General features: G+C 39.1%; 1 protein-coding gene across 6 annotated transcripts in view; it reads left to right on the forward strand.

The window, feature by feature from the left end:
• LOC142412345 (retinol-binding protein 1) overlaps nucleotides 1-26,735 on the forward strand; it is a 51,431-nt gene that overhangs the window by 10,133 nt on the left and 14,563 nt on the right. For 2 of the 6 annotated variants that reach the window (XM_075507392.1, XM_075507391.1), the window contains exons 2-5: nucleotides 869-1,005; nucleotides 13,361-13,544; nucleotides 17,726-17,835; nucleotides 22,333-24,312. In XM_075507392.1, the coding sequence (XP_075363507.1) occupies nucleotides 897-1,005; nucleotides 13,361-13,544; nucleotides 17,726-17,835; nucleotides 22,333-22,742 (813 nt within the window). In that variant the 5' untranslated portion in view covers nucleotides 869-896 and the 3' untranslated portion in view covers nucleotides 22,743-24,312. Of the gene's footprint in view, nucleotides 1-868; nucleotides 1,006-13,360; nucleotides 13,545-14,927; nucleotides 14,991-17,725; nucleotides 17,836-22,332; nucleotides 24,384-25,003; nucleotides 25,183-26,735 lie in introns of those variants that run through there. The other 4 variants (XM_075507393.1, XM_075507395.1, XM_075507394.1 and 1 more) reach the window with 4 other exon arrangements.

Genomic DNA, 26,735 nt, shown 5'->3' on the forward strand with positions numbered 1-26,735 from the left:
AAAAAGAGCTATGCAAATAAGTAGCTCCAAGCACAGTGACTAACTTAAACTGATTTCCGCTGCATTTTTATTGAGATGACTGACATTTTAACTAAATTGTGTAAGGGTTGTTTGTAAATGCACCTGCAAGGCTCCTAACAGTATTGCTCACCACCCATTCACCCTATTCATAGCTTTTTAATGTCCTTGGTGTTTTCCTGTAATAGCTATAGTTTCTCCTCTCTGCTGTTCCCTGTCGTTGATCCACCACCACTTGCTCTGCCATCCAACAAAGAAACTATACGGGCAGTTGCTGATAATCTGGCTAGAAGTATGTGCCGGCTGGCTGGCTGGCCACCAGCTGCTGCCTGCCCACCTCTAAGGAAGTCAGACCTGTAGGTTTGGGTGTTCCATGTGGGGTTTTGTCATATGTTGCAAAGGTCCATTGTAAGAACTTATTAAAAAAAAAAAATCTGCTTTTGTAGCAGGCCTACAGGTTCCAAAGTTATTAATAGGGGCTTGACAGAAAGACAGAACAAAATGTTGTTTTCTGACAAAAGCAGGTTAAAAATAAAAAACGTGTAGAAAATCGGACCGTTTTTAATAATAGTGACAATATGAATTTCTAGAAATACTTTCTAGCCATCTCTGTATGTGGGGAAACAGAATTTGTTGGTGCTCTCCTAATTAATATCAAAGAACACATATGTTTCTGAGCTAGTACTTCCTGTATGCTGAGATGATACAGAGGACTGATCTTCTGATACTTTACCAGTGTTCCGGGAATACACAGTTCTGAAAACAGTGCTCCTTTTAGTTTGAGGAACAATGGGCAGACTGCTCTTTGTCAAGTTTGTCTTTTATTTTAATAATTTTTTTTTTCCTTTAGGGTGGAGTTTTAATGTTTTGATGTCAAAATGAAGAGCAGGATACCTCTCATTCTTCTAGCTTGTGGCTCCTTTAACCCCATCACAAACATGCATATGCGTTTATTTGAGCTGGCTAGAGATCACCTGCACCAAACAGGTCAGTAAGGTGTTGTTAGGATCACACACACATGGAGGTTTACTGTGAAAAGGAAGAAAGATTTTTAACACTCGCTATAGATAAGTTGTCACTTTATAGCTGGCTTAATTTTAATATTCTTTATTGATCATTCAGTTTGAGGATTTAATGGCATATTCCATACAGAAAGTCTAGCATTACCTCTTCCTTTGGCTCAGTACATAAACAAGTATCATAATGAGTGTTCATGCAAATAAAGTGAAAGTTTTATCCGCAGTTTTAGGATCATATTCATGGAACAGACTGAGCCTTGTGAAAGAGTATGCTTCACAATTTTGAAACCGAGAAGAAACATTTATGTTCAAATTTCATGCTTTTATGATACATTGTGTTTTAATATGAAGAAGTGTTACAGTTAGCAGTTTTGACAGCCGGGTGAAACTGGAGAAAAGATGAAACGTTAATTATTCATTATCCATCTTCACTAAGAGGTACAGGTTATCTCCCCTAGCAAAATAATTTCCTCATAAAGGAGATCAGAAAAGCTAGATGTCAGCAGGCTAGAAAGTTTCAGCAACAAAGAAGAAAGGTGGGTAACATCAGGAGCTTCAGCAAGAATCAGGAAAGCTACTGAGAAACACTGAATTCTAAGCTTGATCAACTACTTAGTTGCTGAGGCTTTTATTTTTTTTCCATCTGGCAGCTAAAATATACACATAGGTTTCTGGAAGAGGTTGGAAGGGAATCATAGTTTATTGGAACCTGACAGAGAAGTTCCTAGGGAGGTGGTTCAGTAGGAACCTGAACAGAAAATAATAGTAAAAGGAATTTGGCTGTCAAGTTGTGGGGAGGGGAGGAGAATCTGGTAACCCACCGATACCGTTGTGCAGTAAAAGCAGCAACTACATGCTCGCCATATACTGTGAGAATACTTTGGCTTTCATGAGGAAGAATTACACAGCCGGCTCTGAGGGTTGCCTCTACAAGTCTCTATTGTCCTGTAACTGTAAAATTATTTTGTTGCTCCCACAGGACTAGAAATAAAGGGTTGAAAAGGGTTTTGAATTGGCTTTTCTCACAGTAATTTTATGACTGGTTCTGCTGCCCAGGTCTGCAAGGAGTAGAAAGGTAATGTGAGACCAATTGGTACTTCTGTTTAAGTCATATGTTATAGTCCAGTAACTTATTTCTTTACCTTGAAAGAAGGATTGAACTGGAAAATGAATTAGGATTCTGTCTGAATCACAATTCATTGTGTGGTCTGCTCCAGGGTCTGCATAACAAGACTCCACCCCTTACTCAGAGCAGTGTACTTAAACAAGTCTAGTGATAATCATATTAAAAATGAAATTTTGAAAGGCTGAAATGAAAGTTGTGCATTACATTGCATCTCTCTAACATCAGTGCTTAGTTCTGGATAGGATGTGACTTGCCTTTTGACTTCTTAGTTTAATGTGGGGAGTCTTACTAGTCTAAGTACTTCATGCATTAAAGAAGGGGACTTTCTGTAATGTCTGGGTTGCCTACAGTGTCGTCATTGCACTTTCTGAATGCTTAACCCAGGATGTCTGCAAAGCAAGAATCCTCAATTAGCTTGTGGAAGCTTCACCCATCCCAAGTAGAGGTAGCTTTAGTTGAAGTAACTGTAAATGTAGATACATGTATTTATATGTATGGATACATAAATCTAGTATATGGTCTTTGTTGTTATGGTGAAGACAGTTTCTCAAACAGAAAGGGTTGGTAACACGCTATAAAACTGGTCGATTCTGGATGCCTGTTTTATGGCAGAACCATTCCCACACAGGAAATTCATTGGTCATTCTCTCATGTTTTTAGTCCCGTTTCCACTTCTGCGGTTACCCAGGGAAGGTGAGGAGAAATTGGAGCTTATTTGCTGAGAAGAAGCTCTAGTTGCAGACTGGGAGCTGATAGTGGGCCTGGAGGACAATGGTTATACCTGACTAAAGCTTATTTGAAGTGAGGTAGTGGTCTGCTGTGTTCACATTGATTCCCTTCTCAGTGAGAACAATGCACTTGTGAGCTAACATACACACTGAATGCCTGAAAAGGTAACTAGCATGAGTGAAGAATTAACTAGCATGAGGGGTGATGTTTCCTAGGCTGTGAGAATCACTTGCTTCTGGTGCTACTTCAGTATTTCTGCTCAATCACAAATTGGGCAGAAACAATGAGTTGTGCAATAGCTTTGCTGGAGTTGACTTCACAGTCAGGTTTCATTGTTATGAATGACATGACTACCCCTGATGTGCACCCTGACTGGCATCTCCAGTAATTCTGTCTGCCAGCTTTTTGCACATCACTTCAGTTTCAAATGCTGTCTAATCTTATTCTTCATACATCCCTATTTTAAGTAGGGAATTTTATTGAGTTTCTGATACTTCAAGCAGTATCTGCAGTTTCATTGCCATGTGTCAAGTAATTCATCCTTTTTCTGTTAATATCAGTTGACAAATCTTGTCATACTGCCTTTTAAATACAACAGACGCTACGTGTGACTGAATAACTCTAATGATTCTCTTTATCTGGATTTTGTCTCTAGTCATGTGAATTTGACTCTGTACACATCCTCACACATAGCTAGAATTTTCTCAGATTCAATCCCTTGGTTTAAAATTGTTTCTTGAAACTTGCGCTGGCTGTGGCAAGTGCCTTTCCAGTCTGTTAATACCTAATGCCAGATGCTTTTATTTCTCCTTGACTGTATTTCTCATTTGACCATAAAGTCCAAAGAAATAGTACTAGAATCAATCTATGTAGGATGTTTAAAACCTTGTTTCCCAAGTATTGCCGCTGGAGGATACTTACATCACCAAGTTTCCAGATAAGACCAAAAGGGGTAGAGGGCAAAGGAGGGGGGTATGAAAGACAAGATGTTTCTATCTGTGACAAGACAGATGCAAGAGGGAGGTGAAGGACAATGAGTTACTGTCTTACGAAAACTTGGGGAAAAATGTGACACAAACAATGGGTTGTGTCAGATGCAGTGCTGGGCAGCAGAGCTGAGAAGTCCAAGGAGTAATTAGTAACTAACCAGCCTTGGGAATTTGGAAGTTTATGTTGTTCAAGGGCTGCATCTGATTAAAATGGACTGATATTTTCAAGAAAGGGATAGGAACAGATTGTAACAACAGCAAGTCAGCATAAATGCAGACTTCAGTTTGTTTTCCTGCAACAATTCTGATAACTGGAATTTGAAAACAACACAAAAAAAAATGGTTTGAGCCTACTGTTTTGATAGTGTGTATGGCAATACAGATACATGATTGGAATAGGATCAGATCAGCAGTAGTTACTCACTACATATACCATAAATATTGACAGACATTAGTTAAAATTAACTGAACCTAAAAAATGAAAAGGAAACAAATCTTTGATATTTTCTCATTACAAGATTTAAAGCAGTGCTTGTTTAAATAGAGCAGTACTTGGTTAATTCTATTGGGCTTTACCCTTGAAAGATGCATGAAGAGGGATGCATGTGTGGTTTAGCATTCAGAAAGAATTAAAGCTGTAGAGTGCACTTTGCAGAGGTGCAAATCAAAGCAGCAAAAGCATAAATCTTAAGACATCTAAAGACATACCACATCCCTAAAGAAAACACTTCTGTTACATAAAACTCAATTTTCTGAATACTGTTATCAGTGCATACAGTTTAGGTCCTAACCTTTTTCTGAATTTAAGGAATGCTTTTCTAAGTGGAAGAAGTGTAGGCGTCTTTCTGTTCCACAGGTTTTGTTGTCTTACTCTAAAACCCAGCGGAATAAGGGGTGTGCATCCTCTGCTTGCAGTGGTATTTGGGTTAGGCCTTGTATTTGACTTTGGAATCCTAGTCATCTGTTTTGTAGCATCTCTGAAGAGAACCATTCCTTCCCAGTCATGTTACATGGCACAAGTCAGCTCGGATGACAGCATTTCAGAATAAGGTGTCCTATGAGCAGAGCTACAATACTTTATTATTCACATTGTTACTCTCAAGATGGTGGTTTTATCCTTCCTTTCTAGGGGAAATACTCATTTTCATAGCTGTCAGGATACTGCCTTTCCTTCTTTTTGTCCAGATCCAGTGAACTCTATAGAAGTGAAATTGTATCTTGAGGTCTTGGTACCAAATGTTTATTATAGATGTGATGTGTGGAGATCATTCAGCATTTATTTGGGGACTGATCATTGTGCATGCTCAGTTACTCAGCTGTTGGAGAAGTTCCTGAAGTCACAATGTATTTGAGTGGCTGTCTGACTACAGAGGTAAAGCTGCATCTTCAGGCCCTGTAGTTCACTCAACCAGGTGGATATGATTTATGTTTGTCTAGGTACTCGTATGGCATCTGTCACTACAGTTTTTGCACACCTCTTCTAATTCAGTGAATGCATCTTTCAAGCACTCTGAAGTGGTGAAGGTAAAGCCATCCATCCTATGGAGAGCTATCCTAAAAGATTGTTCATTACTGCTCTGATGTATTTGTTGTTTATGTTGACTTTCAATGCAATGATTGCTGAACTGTTTACCCCTTTGATTTTCCTTCTGTTGAATTCCCTTCACAGAAGGTGACTGAACATGAAGTAAAAAAGTCTTGCCTATTTTCTTTTCCTTTTTCATGCTTGGTAATCTCTACATACATGTCATGGGAAGGTAAGCATAGGATGGTGTCCTTTTGATATTTAATCTGAACAAAGATCTTAGATATCCCTTCCTCCACCCCAGTTAATTATAACCTATAAAATTAACATTTTAGTTGAAGTGGAACAATGAAAAGTCCTTGTATTTGTTTTCCTAGCATTAGTAGGCTGAGAGTTCTGGGAGGATAACTGTTGACTTGAAGTTGTGCAGAATTGAGTTAGGGGATACTGAGGCAATAGGAGCCAAGAGGGAAACACCAGTGAAACACCTCAAAGCACGTAAGGGTTGTTCTTCTATGAAGGAGACACGGATGACAGCCCAGCTGAAGTGCCTCTACACCAATGCACGCAGCATGGGCAATAAACAGGAGGAGTTGGAAGCCATTGTACACCAGGAAAACTATGATATAGTTGCCATCATGGAAACATGGTGGGATGACTCACACAACTGGAGTGCGGCAATGGATGGCTATAAAGTCTTCAGGAGGGTTAGGCAAGGCAGGAGAGGTGGTGGGGTAGCCCTGTATGTTAGGGAGTGTTTGGATGGTTTAGAGCTTAATGATGGTGACGACAGGGTTGAGTGTCTATGGGTGAGAATCACGGGGAAGGCCAACAAGGCAGATATTGTGGTGGGAGTCTGTTACAGACCCCCCAACCAGACTGATGAGGCAGACGAACCATTCTATAAGCAGCTGGGAGAAGCCTCACGATCGCTAGCTCTTGTTCTTGTGGGGGACTTCAACCTACCAGATGTCTGCTGGAAATACAATACAGCAGAGAGGAAACAGCCTAGGAGGTTCCTGGAGTGTGTGGCAGATAAGTTCCTGACACAGCTGGTGAGTGAGCCAACTAGGAAAGGTGCCCCGCTGGACCTCTTGTTCACGAACAGAAAAGGACTTGTGAGCCATGTGATGGTTGGAGGCCGTCTTGGGCAGAGCGATCATGAAATGATAGAGTTTTTGATTCTTGGAGAAGTGACGAGGGTGGTCAACAGAACTGCCACCTTAGACTTCCGGAGGGTGGACTTTGGCCTATTCAGGAGACTGGTCGACAGAGTCCCCTGGGAGGCAGCCCTAAAGGGCAAAGGAGTCCAGGAAGGCTGGACATTCTTTAAGGAGGAAGTCCTAAAGGCACAAGAGCAGGCTGTCCCCAGGTGCCGAAAGACGAGCCGGTGGGGAAGAAGACCGGCCTGGCTGAATAGAGAGCTCTGGCTAGAACTCAGGAAAAAGAGGAGAGTCTACAACCTCTGGAAGAAGGGGCAGGCAACTCAGGAGGACTACAAAGGTGTAGCAAGGCTGTGCAGGGAGAAAATTAGAAAGCCGAGCTAGAGCTCAATCTGGCTACTGCCGTAAAAGACAACAAAAAAGACTTCTTCAAATACATTAGCAGCAAAAGGAGAGCTAAGGAGAATCTCCAGCCTCTAGTAGACGGGGGAGGGAACACAGTGACAAAGGATGAGGGAAAGGCTGAGGTACTTAATGCCTTCTTTGCCTCAGTCTTTATTAGCAGGGCCAATTGTTCTCTGGGTACCCAGCCCCCCGAGTCGGAAGATAGGGACGGGCACCAGAATGGAGCCCCCATAATCCAGGGGGAAATGGTTAGGGACCTGCTGCACCACTTAGACACTCACAAGTCTATGGGGCCTGATGAGATCCACCCGAGAGTGTTGAAGGAACTGGCAGATGTGCTCACCAAGCCCCTTTCCATCAGTTACCAGCAGTCCTGGCTAACTGGGGAGGTCCCAATTGACTGGAAATTAGCAAATGCGACACCCATCTACAAGAAGGGCAGGAAGGAGGATCCAGGGAACTACAGGCCTGTCAGCCTGGCCTCGTTACCAGGAAAGCTGATGGAGCAGATCATCCTGAGTGCCATCACATGGCATGTAGAGGATAACCAAGGGATCAAGCCCAGCCAGCATGGGTTTAGGAAAGGCAGGTCCTGCTTGGCCAACCTGATCTACGACAAGGTGACCCGCCTAGTGGATGAGGGGAAGGCTGTGGATGTTGTCTATCTAGACTTCAGTAAAGCCTTTGACACTGTTTCCCACAGCATTCTCCTGGAGAAGCTGGCTGCTCATGGCTTGGACGGGTGTACTCTTCGCTGGGTAAAGAACTGGCTGGACAGCTGGGCCCAAAGAGTGGTGGTGAATGGAGTTTCCTCCAGTTGGCGGCCGGTCACAAGTGGTGTCCCCCAGGGCTCTGTGTTGGGGCCACTCCTGTTTAATATCTTTATCAATGATCTGGATGAGGGGATCGAGTGCACCCTCAGTAAATTTGCAGATGACACCAAGTTGGGCAGGAGTGTTGATCTGCTTGAGGGTAGGAAGGCTCTGCAGAGGGACCTGGACAGGCTGGATTGATGGGCTGGGGTCAATTGTGTGAGGTTCAACAAGGCTAAGTGCCAGGTCCTGCACTTGGGCCACAGCAACCCCATGCAACGCTACAGGCTTGGGGAAGAGTGGCTGGAAAGCTGCCCAGCAGAGAAGGACCTGGGGGTGTTGGTTGACAGCCAGCTGAATATGAGCCAGCAGTGTGCCCAGGTGGCCAAGAAAGCCAATGGCATCCTGGCTTGTATCAGGAATAGCGTGGCCAGCAGGACTAGGGACTCACCAGCAGGACTGGTGAGGCCGCACCTCGAATACTGTGTTCAGTTTTGGGCCCCCCACTACAAGAGAGACATTGAGGTGCTGGAGCGTGTCCAGAGAAGGGCAACGAAGCTGGTGAAGGGTCTGGAGCAGAAGTCTGATGAGGAGCGGCTGAGGGAGCTGTGGTTGTTTAGCCTGGAGAAGCGGAGGCCGAGGGGAGACCTTATCGCTCTCTACAACTCCCTGAAAGGAGGTTGTAGAGAGGTGGGGGTCGGTCTCTTCTCCCAGGGAACAAGTGATAGGATGAGAGGAAATGGCCTCCAGTTGCGCCAGGGGAGGTTTAGACTGGATATTAGGAAATTTTTCTTCACTGAAAGGGTTATCAAGCATTGGAACAGGCTGCCCAGGGAAGTGGTTGAGTCGCCATCCCTGGAGGTATTTAAAAGACGTTTGGATGAGGTGCTTAGGGACATGGTGTGGTGGTGGTCTTGGTAGTGTTAGGTTTACGGTTGGACTTGATGATCTTAAAGGTCTTTTCCAACCTATACGATTCTGTGATTCTGTGATTCTGGCTTCCTGTGGGTTCAAGGGAAACCATTACTATTACTTCAGTACAGAATTTTATCATGTGATTTTTATGTGTTTGTAGTCACACATAGAAGGATGATAAAAGAAATTAAATAATCCAGTTAACTAACCATGTTCGTAAAAGCAGGTCTGCCAGCGGTTGTTTCAGTGAAGAAATGAAAACTTACATTAATGTAAGCTCTTGTTGCATCTTAGGTGGTTAGAACATGAGATTGTATTGTAATTATTTTCCAACATTGTTCACTTCTGATAGCAATTTTTACATCATTTTACTTTTTTAAATAGCTGCCATTTTTCTCACAAAGGAGGACTGACTCCTCAGCAGTCAAAGTGGGTTTTGTTATTTATGTATTTGATGTTGTGTATGTATTATGCAGTAAAATTTAAACTGTTCATCAGGCTCATTTTGTTAAATCTTAGATGTGTAGGTAACTTTATGCCCTTAGAACAAGTTTAATGAAGTAGAGAAAATGCTGATTCCTGGACAAACCTTCCAAAACCCAAAACAAAAAATTTGCAATCCTGTGTCTTGAAATTGTTCACATTAATGCAGTAATATATAGAAGTTAGTCTCTTGTCCAGTGCTGAAAAGGAAATTGGGGCCGTCTCCGGAAAAAAACATAAAGCCCAGGGAATTTTCTTTGGTTCATGCTTACAGACTTCAGATACATAGGACAGAAACCTTAGATAGGCGGTGAGTTAAAAACTGTCACCTTGATTAAGGTGTGTGGGGTTTGCTGGGAGGTTCTTTGGTGTTCGGTTTTCGGGGGGGGGTAAGGGGGTGTTTGGGTTGGTGGGGGTTTTTTGGTGTTTGGTTTTGGGGTTGGGGTGGTTTTTTTGGTGTTTGGGCTTTGGGGTGGTTTGGGGGTTTCTTTTGGTGTTTGGTTTTGGGGTTGGGGGTTTTTTTTGGTGTTTGGGCTTTGGGGTGGTTTTGGGGTTTTTTTTGGTGTTTGGGATTTTTTAGTTTGGTGGGTTTAGGTTTGGGTTTTTTTGGTGTTTAGGTTTGGGTTTGTTTTTGGGAGGGGGTGTTGGTTTTTGGGGGTTTTTTCCCTGTGGATGAGAGCTGTATGGTCTTTAAACTAATGACTAATGTCCATATCTGCAGGAAGGGAAAATTTGCATATTTGAGTTGGTGTCACATTTAATTGATGTCATAGAAGCTACCAGCAAGTCTAACTGTTTTTTTTCTATTATACAGTATAGGTTGGGAGAGCTGAACGATAAGGAGTTTCATTGTAACCTAGAGATGAGATTGGTATTCGTCTGTAATATTTTTATGTAAGCCTACATCAGTGAAACTTCTAAAGCTTTGGAGTTTTAACAGGAAGGTACCAAACTACATTAAAATAAGTGTGTTGGCTCACCTGCTGTTTTCAGTCATACAAAACCATAAAATCTTCTACACAGTAAACTTAGCATGAAACATGCATCTTTTGATACTGTCATTACTTATGATTAATGTACATTGGTACGGCCTGTTTATAGTGATGTGCTGTAAATCTAAACTCTTATCTGGAAGATACTACTTGGGGTAGTTACTTTGGTATAAAAAATCAGGCTGGATAAACGGATGTGCCTAATTCTCAGTTGTCATAGAAATACAAAAGAGGCTTACGTTTTGTAGGCACTGTTCAGCAGGGAGTAAAGTTTCTAGAAACTTTGTTTATGCTAAAACAGTACTATTTCATAATACTTATTTAACAGCATCTTGGAAAAGGAGTGAAATAAAGCAGCACTCAGGCACAAAGTCCTATTGCAACCTGCTCTGGAGATGACAGAAGGAAGAATAGTAATGGGGTCATTTCTGCTCGCTGGGTAGGATAACACCATAAAGCTGCAGCGCTTCCCAGTCTGTTGTGGATTTTCCCGTGACACTGAGAGGAAGATGAGTAGTGAGCGAGAGTTAAATGTATGGAAGTATTTCTTTTATTTGGTTCTCTATAGTGGTTATTTACTTTTATTATTTACTTTTTGTATAGTTTCTAATAGCAAATCCCAGACTTACTACTAGAAGAAATTAATCTTTAGAAGCCCCACCAAAGTACACAGAAAACTTTATATGAAATTGGCATTTGATAAATTTGCTTTAGTATTAATAAACTAATTCAGCATTACAATTTGTGTTAGTGTTTGTGACAATTTACAGTAACCTTTATAACCAGAATACTAAACACCTGTTTTCCTTAATAATGCTACTTTAACATGTTTGAGGGACATTTTTTGTTTCATTACTTTTGTTATATTTAGTTTTCTAACCAGTTATCCTAAGCAGTTCTTGGAGAATATAAGTTCATAGCAAGAGGAAATTTTTTGATGCTTTTGGTAGGTGTGTTTTGAAAAACAAAGCCACTTAAAGGCCTGGAGGATTTTTACACATACTTAGGACAGGCGATAATAACATACTTCATGATGAAAACAAACAGCATTCCAAAGAAGTAGAATTTGAAGATAATTCTGCACCAAGGAAGGTTTGAAACTACCTGTAATAATTTATGGGACAGAGAAGAGAATTGCAGTGGAAATTAAAAAAACCCCAAGGTGGCAGAATTTAATTATTTTCTCTTTGCATGCCTGCCTAAATTGAGGGGCATATTTGAATAGGTGAACTTTTAAATTACTGAAGAGGACACAAGTTATTTAGAGCCAGTAATAAAATATTCTCCTGTATTTTGAGTGCTAAAACTTGTATTTTTAGGTGGAAGGCTCTCATGTGCATCATGTTTGCATAGTGCGGGGTTACTCAGTTGTTGTGAATCATCTCAAACAGTTATTGTATTTGACTTTCAGTACCTTAAGTGTTAGCAGCCTTGATTTTTCTCTTCCAGTTGGTTTCATTTCTGCACTTTGGAACAAGCTGCTATGGGATCAGAAGCTCTTATCTCATCCAAGGATATGACAGAGTTGCGATCATTCTTGGCTAGCATGATATCACACAATTTTAATTTTTACATTTAATATATTCATTTAAAATATAAGGAAACAATTTATATCTGTAGAAACTGAAAAGAAAGGAACTGAAATGTGGAAAATAAAATTACTGTGTCAGAAAAATCTCTTATAAGGGTAACATATTAATGAATTCAAACTGTAATTTCTTTCCCTTTAAATGAGAATTTGTTATAGCATTGTATATTATCAAAGTACCAGAGAATAATTGTTGTTCATAAGTCAAGTGAAATTATTTCCAATTTCAGATCAAGATATGGACTTAATTATATACACAACTTTGCATGTTTCTGGAAAATTTTATCTTGCTCTATTGACCATTTTGCCTATAATGAGAATGATTTGAAACAGAGGATAGTTTGGACTGACATTTTAACAGGAGACAGGCCTGTAAATCTCATTGAATCTTAATGCTTTTTCAAAAGAACTCGCTTAAGTGGTTTTGAAAATTTTACCCTATTACATCAAAATAAATGTGAAGTTACTAAATTGTCGTTTTGGAATATTAAATTGTCATGTGCCAGTATCAGAAATTATGAGTCCAGGGGTATCATTTTCATTACAAAGCAATAGAGGGAACTTGCTGCATTTAAGTTTCTTTGTTGAAACAATTGAATTAGAAAAAAAGGAAGAGGATTTTTTTTCCCTTTTCAGTATCATATTTATCATAGTTATTTAAAATGCATGTGTTACATTAGAAATCATTTTGTTTCATTTCTGTTTATTTGAAACACCCTTTCTTTGCTCTCCATTTCTTGAAGGATGCAGCTCATATCAGTGCTTTATTTCCCTGTTGATTTATTAAAGTGAGAGCTACATTTTTGTTTCCTGAATAGAGGCTAGAACTGCAAAGTCTAACAAAAAGAGCTTGTTGTGTTAATGATTACATTATGTTACAGGAGTAGAAAAATATGGGCATATTTTCAAATTTAATTAACATGGTTAGCCAGATAGAAAGGGTCTTTAATGGCTGCTAAGCTGATGTTTGGACCATAGTGCTGTAAGTCTCATTTTAGACCCCATTAGCCCCATCTTTGTTCTTGAATCTTCTGATTTGTCTGAATCACGTTCATCACAGCTGCAGTAATATGATATAATTCCTGCTTTAACATAATGAAGAGGCACAATGATTTTGATAAATAACAAGCATCAGATGCTTAAGAACAAAGCAGTGGTCAGTGAAGTCCATTGCTCTGGCTATATAAAAGCTGTAGTTATTGGAATATAAAACTTAATCATATCTAGCAATTTTAATAGTTTGCATCATAAATTCTAAACATCTCTGCTTGCTTGAAAATTGTATTTCATCCAGCTTTCCTTTTTGAATCATCTAATAGGATAAACATATTGATAGTAATTGTGAGCAGTTCAGAGAGGAACAAGAAGGCTGGTTTTTAATTTTTTAAATTGCTGTTTCTGTATTAAAAATAATACCTAGATCAAGTTGTTCATAGCCTCTTATAACTTTGAAGTTAACCATACTTTGAAGAGGTTGGACTAGATGAGCTCCCAAGGTCCCATCCACTCTAAATTTTCAAGATTCTGTGAAGATGACTTTTTTTTCTTTTTTTCTTTTTTTCTTTTTTTCTTTTTTTCTTTTCTTTTTTCCAAAAGGAAGGTATCAGGTGATTGAAGGCATAATGTCTCCTGTTAATGATGACTACGGAAAGAAAGGCTTGGTTTCAGCAAGGCACCGGATAGCAATGGCTAAACTAGCACTGGAGACCTCTGACTGGATTCGAGTTGATCCATGGGAGTGTGAGCAGGAGACATGGACAGAGACAGTAAAAGTATTAAGGTAATTACATTTGTTTTCCTTTCTTTATGAAGTTACTGATTGCCAAAAATCTGTCAGGCTACCAGGTCAATGCACAGAACTTGCTCCTGTTAAACACCCAAGCAAAGCAGAACATGTCTGTTTATGGCATCATCTGCTATGAGATAAAGTATTATATCTGTGAGCAATGAAAATTCACATCACTTTCCTTCAGGATGGCAGTGTAGTTAGTATTCCCCATCTGGAGTCTTTCCTATCCTAGTGCAAAGCAGACAGGCTTTCCCCAGATCTATGCAATACTCCACAGTACTGCACTTGTGCCATATAAGTAGTTAGGTGCATGTGGAAAGCTTCTGCCAAGAAAGGGTCTTGCAAAATTATAGTCACTAAAAGAGTTCTGCAGAAAAGTTCTTGGCTCTCATGTTATTTCTCTTGTTTTAAAGACTCTAAGCAGGTAATATAGAGATCTTAATCAGAAAGTAAGAGAGTTTACAAACAAACCTATTCTTCAGGAGCATCCGTATTCGAGATTAGCTGTGTTGGCATTATTATGCCTGCAGGTTTATCTGTTCACACATCCTTGAAAAGTTTTCTTATTAACTCTAATGGCAAGTTAAACTCAAGCCCATAACTACTGATGTTTTCTTCAAAATCACTGAGTTTGCTGTGGTTTTGTGCTGGAAGGAAAAATTAAATAATTTGTCCAAAACCTGTTAACTTGATGTAAGGACCTTGAAACGTGCCTTTTTCCCATATGGTTGGTCTTGGTAATAAATGCGTTATGGGGCAAGGTATGAAAACAAACTTCTTGTGCTAGCTGCTTTTTGGAAACGTAGATGCTACAGAAGTCAACAGATATAATTAAAGTGAAAGACTTCATGGATGTCTTTCAAGAAAGCAAGTGTGCTGTAAGAACTATCAATGATTCTTCATTTCTATTCACATTTTCTAGGTTATTTTCTAACTGGAAACAGTTGTTTTTGTAGCTTAAGGCTCTCAAATGTGCTTTACAATAACTGGCCAGAAAGCTCTTATGGCTCTATGTGAAAGGAATTAAAAACGAGACCTGTTACTTTACAAAAGCATGCATAAGAATACCCTACACACTTAAAAAACAACTAGTGGAGCCTTTTAGTTCTGCTTTTATTTGCTTTGCTGAGTAAACATAGACATCCAGTTGCTTCTTTTGCCCCTTCCCTCCAGCCAGCAGAATAGGATTGGGGCGGGAGGAAGACTAGGGAACGCTACCCTGTCTTTGCAGAAAACTTCTCTGTTCTTTAATCACAATTGCATATTCCAGTGGGAGAAATCACCAACAGGTCTGTCCTGCAGTATTGGTTGGGTACGAGATTTTCCTCCTAAACTTCAGTTTTGTAAAACTATTTTCCTCCAGAGAAGCAGCCACAAATCTTAGAGATCACGTGATCCTACTTACAAAGGCTTTGATCTTGCACAGCTCCAGCTGAAGTGAGTACTACTTGCAAGATTGGGTTTGTAAATTGTAAATCCACTTCAGAGTCCTTTAGGATAAGAGGTACAGTAAATAAAACCTGTATGTATAATTTTATGCTCAGGGAAAGTAGTATCAATGTGGTATGAACAGCCAAACTTCCTGTCTGCCTAGAAAGTGAACCTCTAGTTTTATAAATAAATTCACAAAATGTTAAAATGGATGCCTATTAAGGAGAAAAAGGAGCTTAAATAATTTTTTCCCAAATGATGATGCATATTAATGAGCTGAACCTCTGCCATAATCTAATGCTGAACCCTATCCCTTGAATGGGGAAGCAGCATCCTGGTGAAATAGCACATGTAGGTATTTCGGCTTTATATTGTATTTTAACTGACACACATGAATATTAAAAAAAGAGGTGGCTTTAGGGCTAGATCCTTACCAAGTATAAACAGGCAATAGTTTATTGTGGAGTTGTGCTTCGTCACAAGGGCTGAAGGTTAATGTATAGATTCTTCCACGGTCAAAGAACCAAGAACCAATTGCTGCCATCACTATAAGCTCCCTCAGGTAGGAAACTCTAGTACCAATAGAAAGAGATTTTGCTATTGCTAGGCAAAGGCAAAAAACGTTATTGTACCTAAATGTCTCCTCTTATCAGTATTTTGAATTGTACACTTAACTGCAGTAGAACATTGTGTCCTGAGACACGAATGGCCTTTTTCTACAGTACTTGTTTTACCTGAGTGCGATGAAAATGTCATGTTTCATCAAAATCTGTGGATTTTGCAGAGGCTCCCAAATAGTTATGACATAAAAGAATTTTAAGCAGGAAAGCTCATATCCCACTTGTGGCGATGCTGTTAGTTCCCTGTTACATTGAGTATGGAAATTATGGAGACTATCCCAAGGCTTTTTTTAGAGAGGAGGAGGGAACATGATAGAGCTATTTCCCACTTAGCTGCTGTTCCTGAATATTCTTCCTAAACAAGAAAACAGTATTGTCAGTAACCAAAGAACTACATTCATTCCTCTTGTAATGTAGATTTGATTGTGGTGCAGATATACTATGAATTAATTTAGAATTGGCAAAGATCTATCTTACCCGACTTTAATTGACTTGTGCTTGTGATTTAATTATATAGTTATTCAGGGCTTCATACAAAGTTCAGAAAATGCTTGATAAACTGACAGATCAGTTTGTCCTTTTTGGTGTATCTTTAAAATAATGTAACCCTCCCTGCCCCAGCACTTGAAACGCCTGCTGAACAGACCTTTTGGCAGTTAAGATTTTGCAGTACTTGTAACGTTAGTCCTGCAGTGGGCTCTTTGCCAAGAGTTCTTATTTTTGAATCATGGCCCAAGAATGTCAGTCCATGATACAAAGTTAGTGTACCTGACTATACATAGCATCAGCCTGTTTACAGCAAGGCAGGATTAAAAATAGAAATGTAGGAAGGCACAGGCCAAGCTACTGCTACCTACTCTCTACTACCATATGTCCCTCACCTCTTGTCTATGCAGTTTCTTTAGCCAATGGCTGAGCATCAAAAATTACTGGAGATAGTTATGCAGCCTGTCTAGGTGTAGGTTCTTGACACTTGTGCAACCTCTTCCTGTGGCTAAAAGTATTTGCATGATTTGAAGAGTGTACATTTAAATCACTAAACTATAAATTCATTCCGTAGGCCAGACAGTCAAAGGGTTATCTATGGCTTTGTACACGTACTGAATTGGGACTGTACCTTGTAACTCATAATCTTTATTTTGATACAGTTATGTAAGACCTAATGGTCATTTTGGCTATATATGTACTAGCCAGAGATAGGACACTGGCTTGAGTCTGTGTCCACCTGTCCTGTTTAACTGTGAGCTTGTTTCCTGAAACGATTTTGGCTCGTGCCAATATGAGCGATGCCTAAGCATGGCTCAGGGTGGTGCAAGTCAGGGGCTATTCTAAACAGGCGAGGCCATGCTGATTTGGAAGGAAAGGGGTTTAGGTGTTTGGATCTAAGATTGGCACTTGCCCTCATGATCAAAGAAGGGGCCACTACCATGAGGTAATAGTACCAGTATTGCAGTGGGGCACCAGTGATCAGGAGCAGCAAAAGAATAAAGTGATAGCAACCTGGAAAAACTGACAAAAGGATCCTTGCCTGCCTTCATGGATCTGAACTCAGTAAAATTAGAAGCATAGCAGATGTGAAAAATCTTATGAGAATCGTATATTTTGAGTTTCTCAGGTTTGTGATTCTTTTAATTAAAATGAAAGGGAAAACCACAAGGTGAAAACTCGGGGAACATGTTTTTGTGGAGAAGAGGATGAGGGAGAACAAGAATGTCTCCTCCTGAAAACTGAGCACATGTTATAGAAACATCATCATAAGGGGTTGTATTTAATCAAGAAATTAAATCTAGTGATTGAAGTGTGATTTAATCCTGTTTAAGCAAAAACCCCCACAATGTTTTAAATGTAATGTTGCTACCAAAATTGCTATAATGGTAGAATTTCAAAAAGGAACTGAAAACCAGAATGCTATTACGGCGTTTGCTTGTGAATTCTTCAAAATGTTGAACTACATTGATACTAATCTCATGGTACAATGAATATGCTAAATTCTTAACAAATTGTATTCAAATCCAAAGTCCATAAAAGCAGACTGTGTTCTTGAATCTGAAAGTGCCAGGTAATCGCTTTGTGCATCTCTGAGAGGATTACCTCACACAGAAGCCTTTATTTTAAATGCAGGCACCATTACAATGAATCACTCAGATTGCTCCAGTCCAAGAAGGAATTCATGAAAAACAAAAGGCCCATAGAAAGATCTACAGAGGATTCTCTTTCTTATCAGCACTCAGGTTGGTTCATAACTATAAATACCACTCTTTGTTTAGCATTAAAAACAATACAGCTTTACCAGACTAGACTAATTGATGAAAAATTTGAACATAGTAGCTGGTAAGTTTTGAGGGTTGGAGCTGCCTGCCAAAAACAAGCCATGCCAAATGCCAGCGTGACTGCTGGTGCAGTTATTTTGTAGTAACTCCCACATAGACAGGAGACTTATTTTGGAGTTGTATTAATTCTTGGTTTTAGAAGCATCTCTTTAGCTGTGTCAGAGATGTAAACTGTGGCCCTGCTGGTTTTGCAAAGCATAGAATGTATGAATAAAAAATATAAAAAAATATAGGGATTACTGAGAATTGTAATTCTAGTGTTAGACAATGGACAAAGTATATGGATACCATACCAGTGATGCTGATGCATTGGTGTTTACTGCATTTCTGGACAGAAAAGCTTCCGTTGACATTAGAAGTATGGCAGGTTCTGGAAACACTGCCAGTTTTGGGTTTCCTATTTTCTCATATTTCCTAGCCCTACGACTTGCTAGGATGCTGCTAGATTTTTGACACATTACATTTTTCCTGTAGTATTGCAGCACTTCTTGGACATGAATAATACATTTAAGTTGTTCATGGTTATACAAAAGTTTCTAAAAGATTAGTTGTTGTATCTTTATAGGTGGTAGATGAAAAAAAGTCTCAAGGCATTTAGACTGCAGTGGAATCTTGTGTCTGATGGGGTTAATGATTGTTGGCAAGTGACAAGTCAGATTATTCCACATTGCCACACTAAGGAAAATTAGTGTGAAAGTAGTAAAGACTGTTTTGATTTTCCATTACAAAAAATTCTTTGGGCTATTATTTTCTGTAGTTATTTCAAGCTCTATAGCATGTTATGTAAAAATGGTCAAGAAAACAAATGTTAAAACTAGTCTTTCTTTCCCAATAAAGATTCTTAGTTTAGAATTCATCAGTCATCATCACAGGATCCCTCTATAGTCAAAAACAAAAGGCATAGCAAAAACTGGGTGAGAAGGACAACAGGCAAGAAATAGGTTTCTCTGTCTAGTGCGTAGTGGCTGGATTTTTTTGATTTTTTTTTTTTAATTTTTTTATTCTATCTGGCAGCTATCCACAAAGAACAATCCGTTAGTTTGAACAGAGAAAGGCTAGCATCCTGTTGTTACTTACTTTTTCTGCCTTCGGTGCTTTGACTGACTGGGCAGTGATACGGATTTGGCTATATTAAACATGTGGCCCACCAAGAAGGAATGGAATGGTTTCTTCCCACTTCCTTTGGTCACTAGCATGGTATGGTGTCGGGCATGGGGAATGATCAAGAACTACTGAGAACTCCAGAGCAGAACAGAGTTCTTCCCCTTTCTCATAAGTAAATGTTAGTTAGCACAAACTTTCTAATGGCAGGCAACTGTTACCAAATTCCTCCTCCCTCCCTCCCCCAACCCGCCCAAAAAAAACCCCCTCCCAACAATGAAATCAGTTGAACTGGGGTTGTCTGTAAAGTTTGTAGAAAGGCTCAAGGCACCTAATGGAAGCTTTCACAAAGAACAGCTTGATGGCTGTATTCAGCAGTGGCAAAATTCCATAATATACTATTTTTCTACTAAATGTATGCCTACTAAACTGTAAGACTTCTTTGCATAGTGCTGAACCTCATGATTTTGTTCCACATGAATTAATCAGGTCACTTTAGTATATATTGCAAATAAAAAGGTTCACTGAGGACAGGTATAGACAAATGATTGCAGTTTTAATAAACTTAGAATAGCTTATTGGTGCTAGTCATTCAGGACGAAGATGAAAACGACAAGACTACAGAGTTCTTTTTCTCTGTTTTTCAGTGTCCAGGGATTTGCCATCCCTCCTTGATTCACCAAATATAGTTTCATGTGCAGTATTTCTTCTCCTGCTTACAAGAGATGGTTGATTGTCTTCATTTCATTTTTAATTGAATGCCCTGCACCAAGTTTCTCAGTTGCCTTCCATGGACAACTTTGTTGTCACCTCTTGAATGATTTTCCCTGGCATATTCTGACAGCAGTCTCCCTTAATTAGACCTTAAATCCAGCTACTTCCTTTGTCTGAATAGTTATTTTTCCTTTAGCTTACCCTCTCCTTTTTCCCTGAACAACACTTCAAAGAATTGTGCTTCATTTCTGTCCACCATCATTGACTGAGCTACACCAATCAAAAACAAGCAAAAATTTCCCTGATCCAGACATACCATGGCCTGAAATAAAGGCTATTGTACTTATCAAAACATGGAGCATTGCAGCAGCCATTTGGGTTTTATACCATTAACTGTAGTGGAAGCTGCAGATCGTCATTTAGCAAAGTGCCCTTGAAAGGTCAAAGACACATTTTTCTCATTGGCGCAGAAGATGTGGGGGTTTGTGGAGATGTATTTGTAAAATTGACAGCCTTTCTGTAAAGCCTACAGTCTGTTAATTCAGCTTCTAGTAACCTAGAACTGCAATGTATGTACACTCAGAGAAAACCCATCAACACTGTAAAAGCTCTGGTGTAATACTTGCTCTAATACAGTTTGGGACAGAGTACTGTTTTATTGTGGAGGTTGCTGTTAAGTAAAAAGCAAGCTGTGACATAAAACCCAGGTAAGGCTCTGGAAAGCAGGGGACTGGAAACAGTCTAAACATAGAACTGAGAACAGGGAACTGGAAAGGAAGAGTAGAATCTGTGAATGGAAAGACAAGAAGATTGGAACTGACATGAGGAAATAGGTGGGCAGAGGACAGCTTGGAAGGGATGAAGCAGAAAAGATCACCTTTATTATGATAGAGCTTCCAGGGTTGTGTGAATCCTAAGGTCCTTGGTGTCTCATTGTTCATCAGCTGTCAGAAGTATCTGGGACATTCTTTCAGGGTTTCATACTCTTGTAGCCCTGGTCCACACAGGGATCACAGGCAACTTTTTCAGATACTTCTGCACTAGCTCAAGTGTCAGAGATGAGTGCATTGAATCTAAACGTTCCAACCTTGCAGATGTGGGTATCAAAATAAAATTTACTGGGTGGTTTGTGGGGGAGGGGGCTGTTACAAAAACTTCACATTCCTACCAAATACACTAATTATAAACTCTAAAAAACCCAGAATTATATTTTTAAGTATGTGGACGGTCTGTGGTGATTCTGTTAGACGTGAATGTTTCAAGATAGCCTTGTCCCATACAGTTATCCTGTAGTAATGCTGCATTCAGAGCACAGGAAGGTGCAGTGCAGTAGTACCCCTGCCTTCTTTGTTGTAGGGGTTGGAAGGTATGTAGTGAGGGGTGTAAGAAGAGAAGAAATGCTTTCTGTAGTTAACTCAATGGTATATACTAAACCTCTGCAAAACTGAGTGTATCTTAAGGCACTTAAGGTATGCTTATTGTGCATCATCACTGGTATGTTTCTTATTTTCGAAGTGCTGATTTAAGGTGTTTGTATAAGACTTGCAGTCAAGCTAACCATCTACAGCCACAAATAAAGGTAAAATGGAGACAATACCTCCATCCTTCCCCTTCATTTCACATGAATGCAAGGCTGTGAAAATACCTAGTCAATGTTTGTAAAATACTCAGATGGTATAATGATGAGTGCTGGAGAATAGGCTTTGAGGAAAGAGATAGTTCTGTACTGGGGCATAGGCAGTAGGCAGCAAATAAGAAGTGGAGAGAAAACAAAAAAAAATTGTACTAATCAAGTATTAGTCCTGGTCATTATTCAAGTTACAGCAAATTTGGCTTTAGATCTCTTTGTACTAGAATGAAAATGCCATGGCCACATGACACAAAATGTTATCTGTATAATATTCTGCTGGTTCAAATTTCTCTAAAAACAAAATAAAACTTAGTAGGTCAACTAACTAGCTTATTGTACCAGTAAGGGTAGTTAGATTAGATACAGTCCATCATGTTTTAGATTATATAGGTGCACAAACCTAGGTGAAATTCTAGGTTGTTTTCTGGCTAATGTGACAGTACGTAAACAACGTGTCTGTGTGCCGGAGTGCAGTAGGGCAGCCGCTCCCTAAGGGATGGGGAGCCATATGTGGCAACGCAGTGGCAGGCAAGGGCCTTGCTAGCTGGGGTTGGCCCCGCAGTACCTGAGCAAAGCAAGCAGGGCAGGCTGGGGTGTGGTAGCCAGGTTCAACCAAGTCTAGTCTTTGCGCTAAAATAATTGTCTTCTTTATTTGCTTCTTCCCCTTTTTGGCTTGCTTGAGTGGAGGAATAATTCTCCTTTAACATTATACAGATAATATTTGATATGCTGTGAGTGATGATGAAGTAGGTGATAAAGTAATTGTGACCAGACACACAAAATCCAAGCTGAATTTTTCTTGCAACCTTTTGAAAGAAAACTGGAGTAAAGGTAAATGATTTAAAAAAAAAAAAAAAGGAAAAAAAAGAGATGAGTTAAAACTACTTTTAACCATAAACTTCCTAGAAAACCAAGCAAGTATAGAAATCTCTCATTTCCTTTTGTCTTTCCAGTTCTACCAGAATTAAAGCTGCTCTGTGGGGCTGATTTTCTACAGACATTTAAGACACCCAATCTCTGGAAGGAAGAACACATCAAAGAAATAGTGGAAAAGTTTGGGTTGGTCTGTATTAGCCGTGCTGGCTCTGATCCTGCTCAGTATATTAATGAATCAGACCTTTTAACTAAATTTCAGCACAATATCTTTCTGGTGAAAGAATGGATTCAGAATGAAATCAGTGCAACACAGATACGCTATGCCTTGTGCAGAGGATTAAGTGTAAAATATCTTGTACCAGATTCTGTTATATCCTACATTGCACACCATAATATCTACACAGAAGAGAGTGAGCGGAAGAATGAAGGTGACTTGCTTCAGCCTCTTAAGTTGCATAACGCAACAGTAAACCCACTAAATGACTGATGTCTGTAGTGTGTGAGGTGGACAGACCTGGCATTTTTTCATGTAAAGCTCTTGAGAAAGTTGTTTCGTGTTAATGAGGGGAAGTACGTCAGTCCAAAATTTCTTGAGTTTGTGTGGTGTTTTAAATTCATGTTTTTGTGTGTGGTAGTGCTTAAGCAAATTGGGATGCTCAGCTGCAGAGATTAAAATATATAAAGAACAGCCTCCTTGTGAAAATAAAAGAAATAAGATCTTAACAATAAATATTAATCTCCAGTAATACTTAAGGGTCAAATACAGTACTTTCCTGAATTGTAATTCTGTAATCCTACAGTCTTAGCATGAAGATGCCTTACTGTTCTGAAGCAGCAAAATAAAATGAACCATAACTTTTCTTTATAAATATATATTTAAATATATATTACTGCTAAACTTTGACTTTTTAGGACCCTGAATAACTTTTTGTGTTTTGGCAGTTTGGACAAGAGATGGAAATAAATCTTTCTTTCATGCAAGCACTTAAAAATGCATGCACCATTCATGTCACTTTTAGGCCTCCAGATTCACAAATGACAGACAGTCCTCATCCCCGGATTTAAAGTGGGTTTCTTTGCTTCTTTGATCCAGAGTCTTCTATAAGAGTAAGTAATTGCCAAAGCCCTCGAGTAGATAACATATCCGAGGAACTTCAGCTGTACCATTTGAAAATACACAGTGGAAAATAAATGAAAACAGCTAAGAGGCTGCCTCAGTATTTGAGCCCTAATGTTAGCCAGAAAAATCCATTCTCTTATATGTTGGTTGCCTATCCTGCTGATTCAGTCTATCTCATTTTTGACAGAAGACACCTTCAAAGAATACAGAATCTCTATAAAGTGCTACTTCTGTGTTTCAGTGTTCCTTAAATTAACTGAAAGCATGCATTCAGTAGTGATGTAGCATTTATCAATATACAGAATTAACCACTGCTGCTTAGTACAAGTTTCCACCTAAGTGGCGCTTTTTGAGCCCTCAGCTGGCCAAACAGCTTCCACTGGTAGTTCTCTAGAATTAAGGAGCTTGTGGAACAGGTTAAAGTAGTGCCAGACACAAATTGCTTTCACTGAAAGAGTCCGTATGATTGTTTTCTGAAAAGAAGAAGGCATAAAGTAGCTGGAACATACTCAAGGAAGAAGGATTCGCCTCGAAAAACACACAAGATAAGCACTTGTATAGCTTTGGCTAATATCCTAAACTAAAGCTATTTAAGTTTTTTTCTGAGTGGCATGAAAAATGAAGAGTAATATGGTTAAAATGGATCTCCAGATAATCAGTACCCTTACAGAAGTTATATGGAAGGTGAACGTTTCATTCTGTTTAAATCAAGTCATCCTGCTGTCATTAGAAATCTCAGAGGTTCAGCCTTGTGGAAGGATTTAAAGGCAACACTTCAACAATAATCGGATTAGGACTTGCATAGCTACATGGTCTAAAAAAGAGATAAAAGAAACCAGAGTTCCAACTCTCCACAAAGAAAGGCAGTGAGCTGTGTGGTGCAGAATCAACGCACTGTTCTGAGACTTTGATTTTGACAATTACCTAAAGTAGGGATGCCTGCAGATTTCAATGGTTACTGGAAAATGGTCAGCAATGACAATTTTGAGGAGTATCTGAAAGCACTGGGTAAGGTTCCCTTCGTGTTTCTTTAATAAACAATCAATAAATGCAACCTGTCTTAGTCTTTGCATGAATCTGTTTTTTCTTGTACAGTCATAAATCATTTCTGTGAGAAATATCTTTTTCAGGAATGCACTTTAAGAATTGCCTTATGCAAAATTGTTTTGTCTTAAGCAGCCTCTACTTTTTACCATCTTGAAGCTTACATTAACAGAGATTAAACTACATAGCTTGAAGAGGTAAGTGGCAGATTTCCAACTTAAAAAAACAACCATAATTTGAAAAAGAGTAAAATTTTTATGTGTAATAAAGAGACAATAATGTACTTAATGCAATTTTGTGTGTTTGCATTTGATGCGAAGTGCTAGTATTTCTATAGAAATATTGAAGGCCTTATTAACTGTCAAATATAAATGGTATTTTTTAGGATTCCACATAATCAGAAAATCAAAACATTAACTTATTTAAGTTAAAATAATTAGGTTATGGACTTTTTCCTGATGAGAAAGCTGGCCTGAAAGATCTGGACATTTATTTATCTTTGTTCGTTTTAGTTCTCCCAAGAGCTACAAGCTTCTTTTTGTGGTAGACTTTTCCGGATTAAAATAATTCTTTTTCTTTTTCAGATGTAAATGTTGCTGTAAGAAAAATAGCAAACTTGCTAAAACCTGACAAAGAAATCCTTCAGAATGGGGATCATATGATCATTAAAACGCTAAGCACTTTTAGGAACTACATCATGGAATTTGATGTAGGAAAGGAGTTTGAGGAGGATTTAGCTGGGGTGGATGATCGCAAATGCATGGTAAGAATTAGAACTGTAACAAAGGACAAAAAAAAAAAGAATATTCATAACCTGAGGCCTTTCACAGGCCACATCTGTTAACCATTTTGTGTGGTGATTCCTAAAATTATTTCTGTACTTCTCAGTTCGCCAACGTGTGCACACAGTTTTTAGCATGTCTTTACATTAAAGGAATGCTAATTTTAATCAGGAGCACAAAAAAATTTTATCAATGAATGAATAGTAACTTCAATGAAACATTACTCAATTATACTGGGATATTTGTTCGTCAAAAAGACATTTAGGTTCAGACTTTCAGAATCCTTCACTGAGTAATGTTTTACAGTAAAGGAAATCCACTGATTGCAGGGTCAGGCACTACTGCCCATATGTAAGAACGGCCAAGCGCTTAGAAATTACAGCTTTTCTTTCTTGTTCTTGTTCCTGTGCTCCTTCCTTCCTGGGTGTATTTATTGGAGCAGACACGTTAGCCTACTGGAACAAATCTTACTGCAATCAATAAGCAGACACTGAGGACTCTGCCTTATGAGCTCTTTTTGCTTGCCAGAGAGATGATATTTTCTAACTTATGACTGATGAATACCAATTAACAGTGGAAAAACTTGAGAATACGAAGTTCTTTCCTGTTAGCTTGAAAGCATGACACCTGCAATACCCTACAGTGAAGAAGCTGATAAGCAAAAAAAAGTTATCTCAGGAGGGACTATAGAGGAGAAATCATGTAAAAGAGAATTAATAGGTTTCCATTCTTAGAAAGATAGTGCCATTTAAAACCGATACTATTCTCTAACACTAGGATATGCAAATTTGCTTTTGCTCTGGTGATGGCAGAAAAGGGAAAGATCATGAAGATCGGAAAAAAAGAATGGCTAGCTAGAAAGTGCCTCAACTAATCCTTCTGTACTCCTTGTAACAGAGGGTAGAAGCATGATAGAGTGCAGAATACAAAATTCACAGAAGGGAGAAGCAATGTGTATTTGTGTATAGGAAAGTGCCCCAATGTCATAATGCATTTTTGACTGCTAGAAGGCTCTTAGTCAGGATAATGAGGTCTAGATCCACTGAACAGTTATGAGCCCAAAGAAAGACTTAGACTGATGTGGCTAAATTACAATCAAAGGTAGCAATGTTCAGAACATCTGCTCAAGCGCTAAAAATGTCTGAGGTCCTCAGTGTTTGAGTCAGTGAAGTACTGGTTTGTGTGTGTACAGAACTGTCTCCATCTAAGCATGATCTGTACTTAAATACCATTAAACTCCTTCTAAAGGAGGACTAAAACATTCTCTACATGACGCAAGAAGTAATTGTGCTCTGAGGCTGTCTAGCATGTACCTGCAATGGGTTCTTACAAAATGTGTCAGACAACCACTGTGCTGAAAAATCAGATTCAGAAGACATGGAAATGTGGCCCTTGCCTAGTCCTGGTTTTCAAACGCTGAATAGATTTAACACACAACTCTTAATTTCCTGACGAATACCCTAAATATTTCATTATTTGTAACAGGCTGAAATTCTCTACCCTATTTTGCTAAATTGAGTGATGGGGAAGAATT

The sequence above is a fragment of the Mycteria americana genome, chromosome 7, assembly GCF_035582795.1.
Source record: "Mycteria americana isolate JAX WOST 10 ecotype Jacksonville Zoo and Gardens chromosome 7, USCA_MyAme_1.0, whole genome shotgun sequence".
Lineage (NCBI taxonomy): Eukaryota > Metazoa > Chordata > Aves > Ciconiiformes > Ciconiidae > Mycteria > Mycteria americana.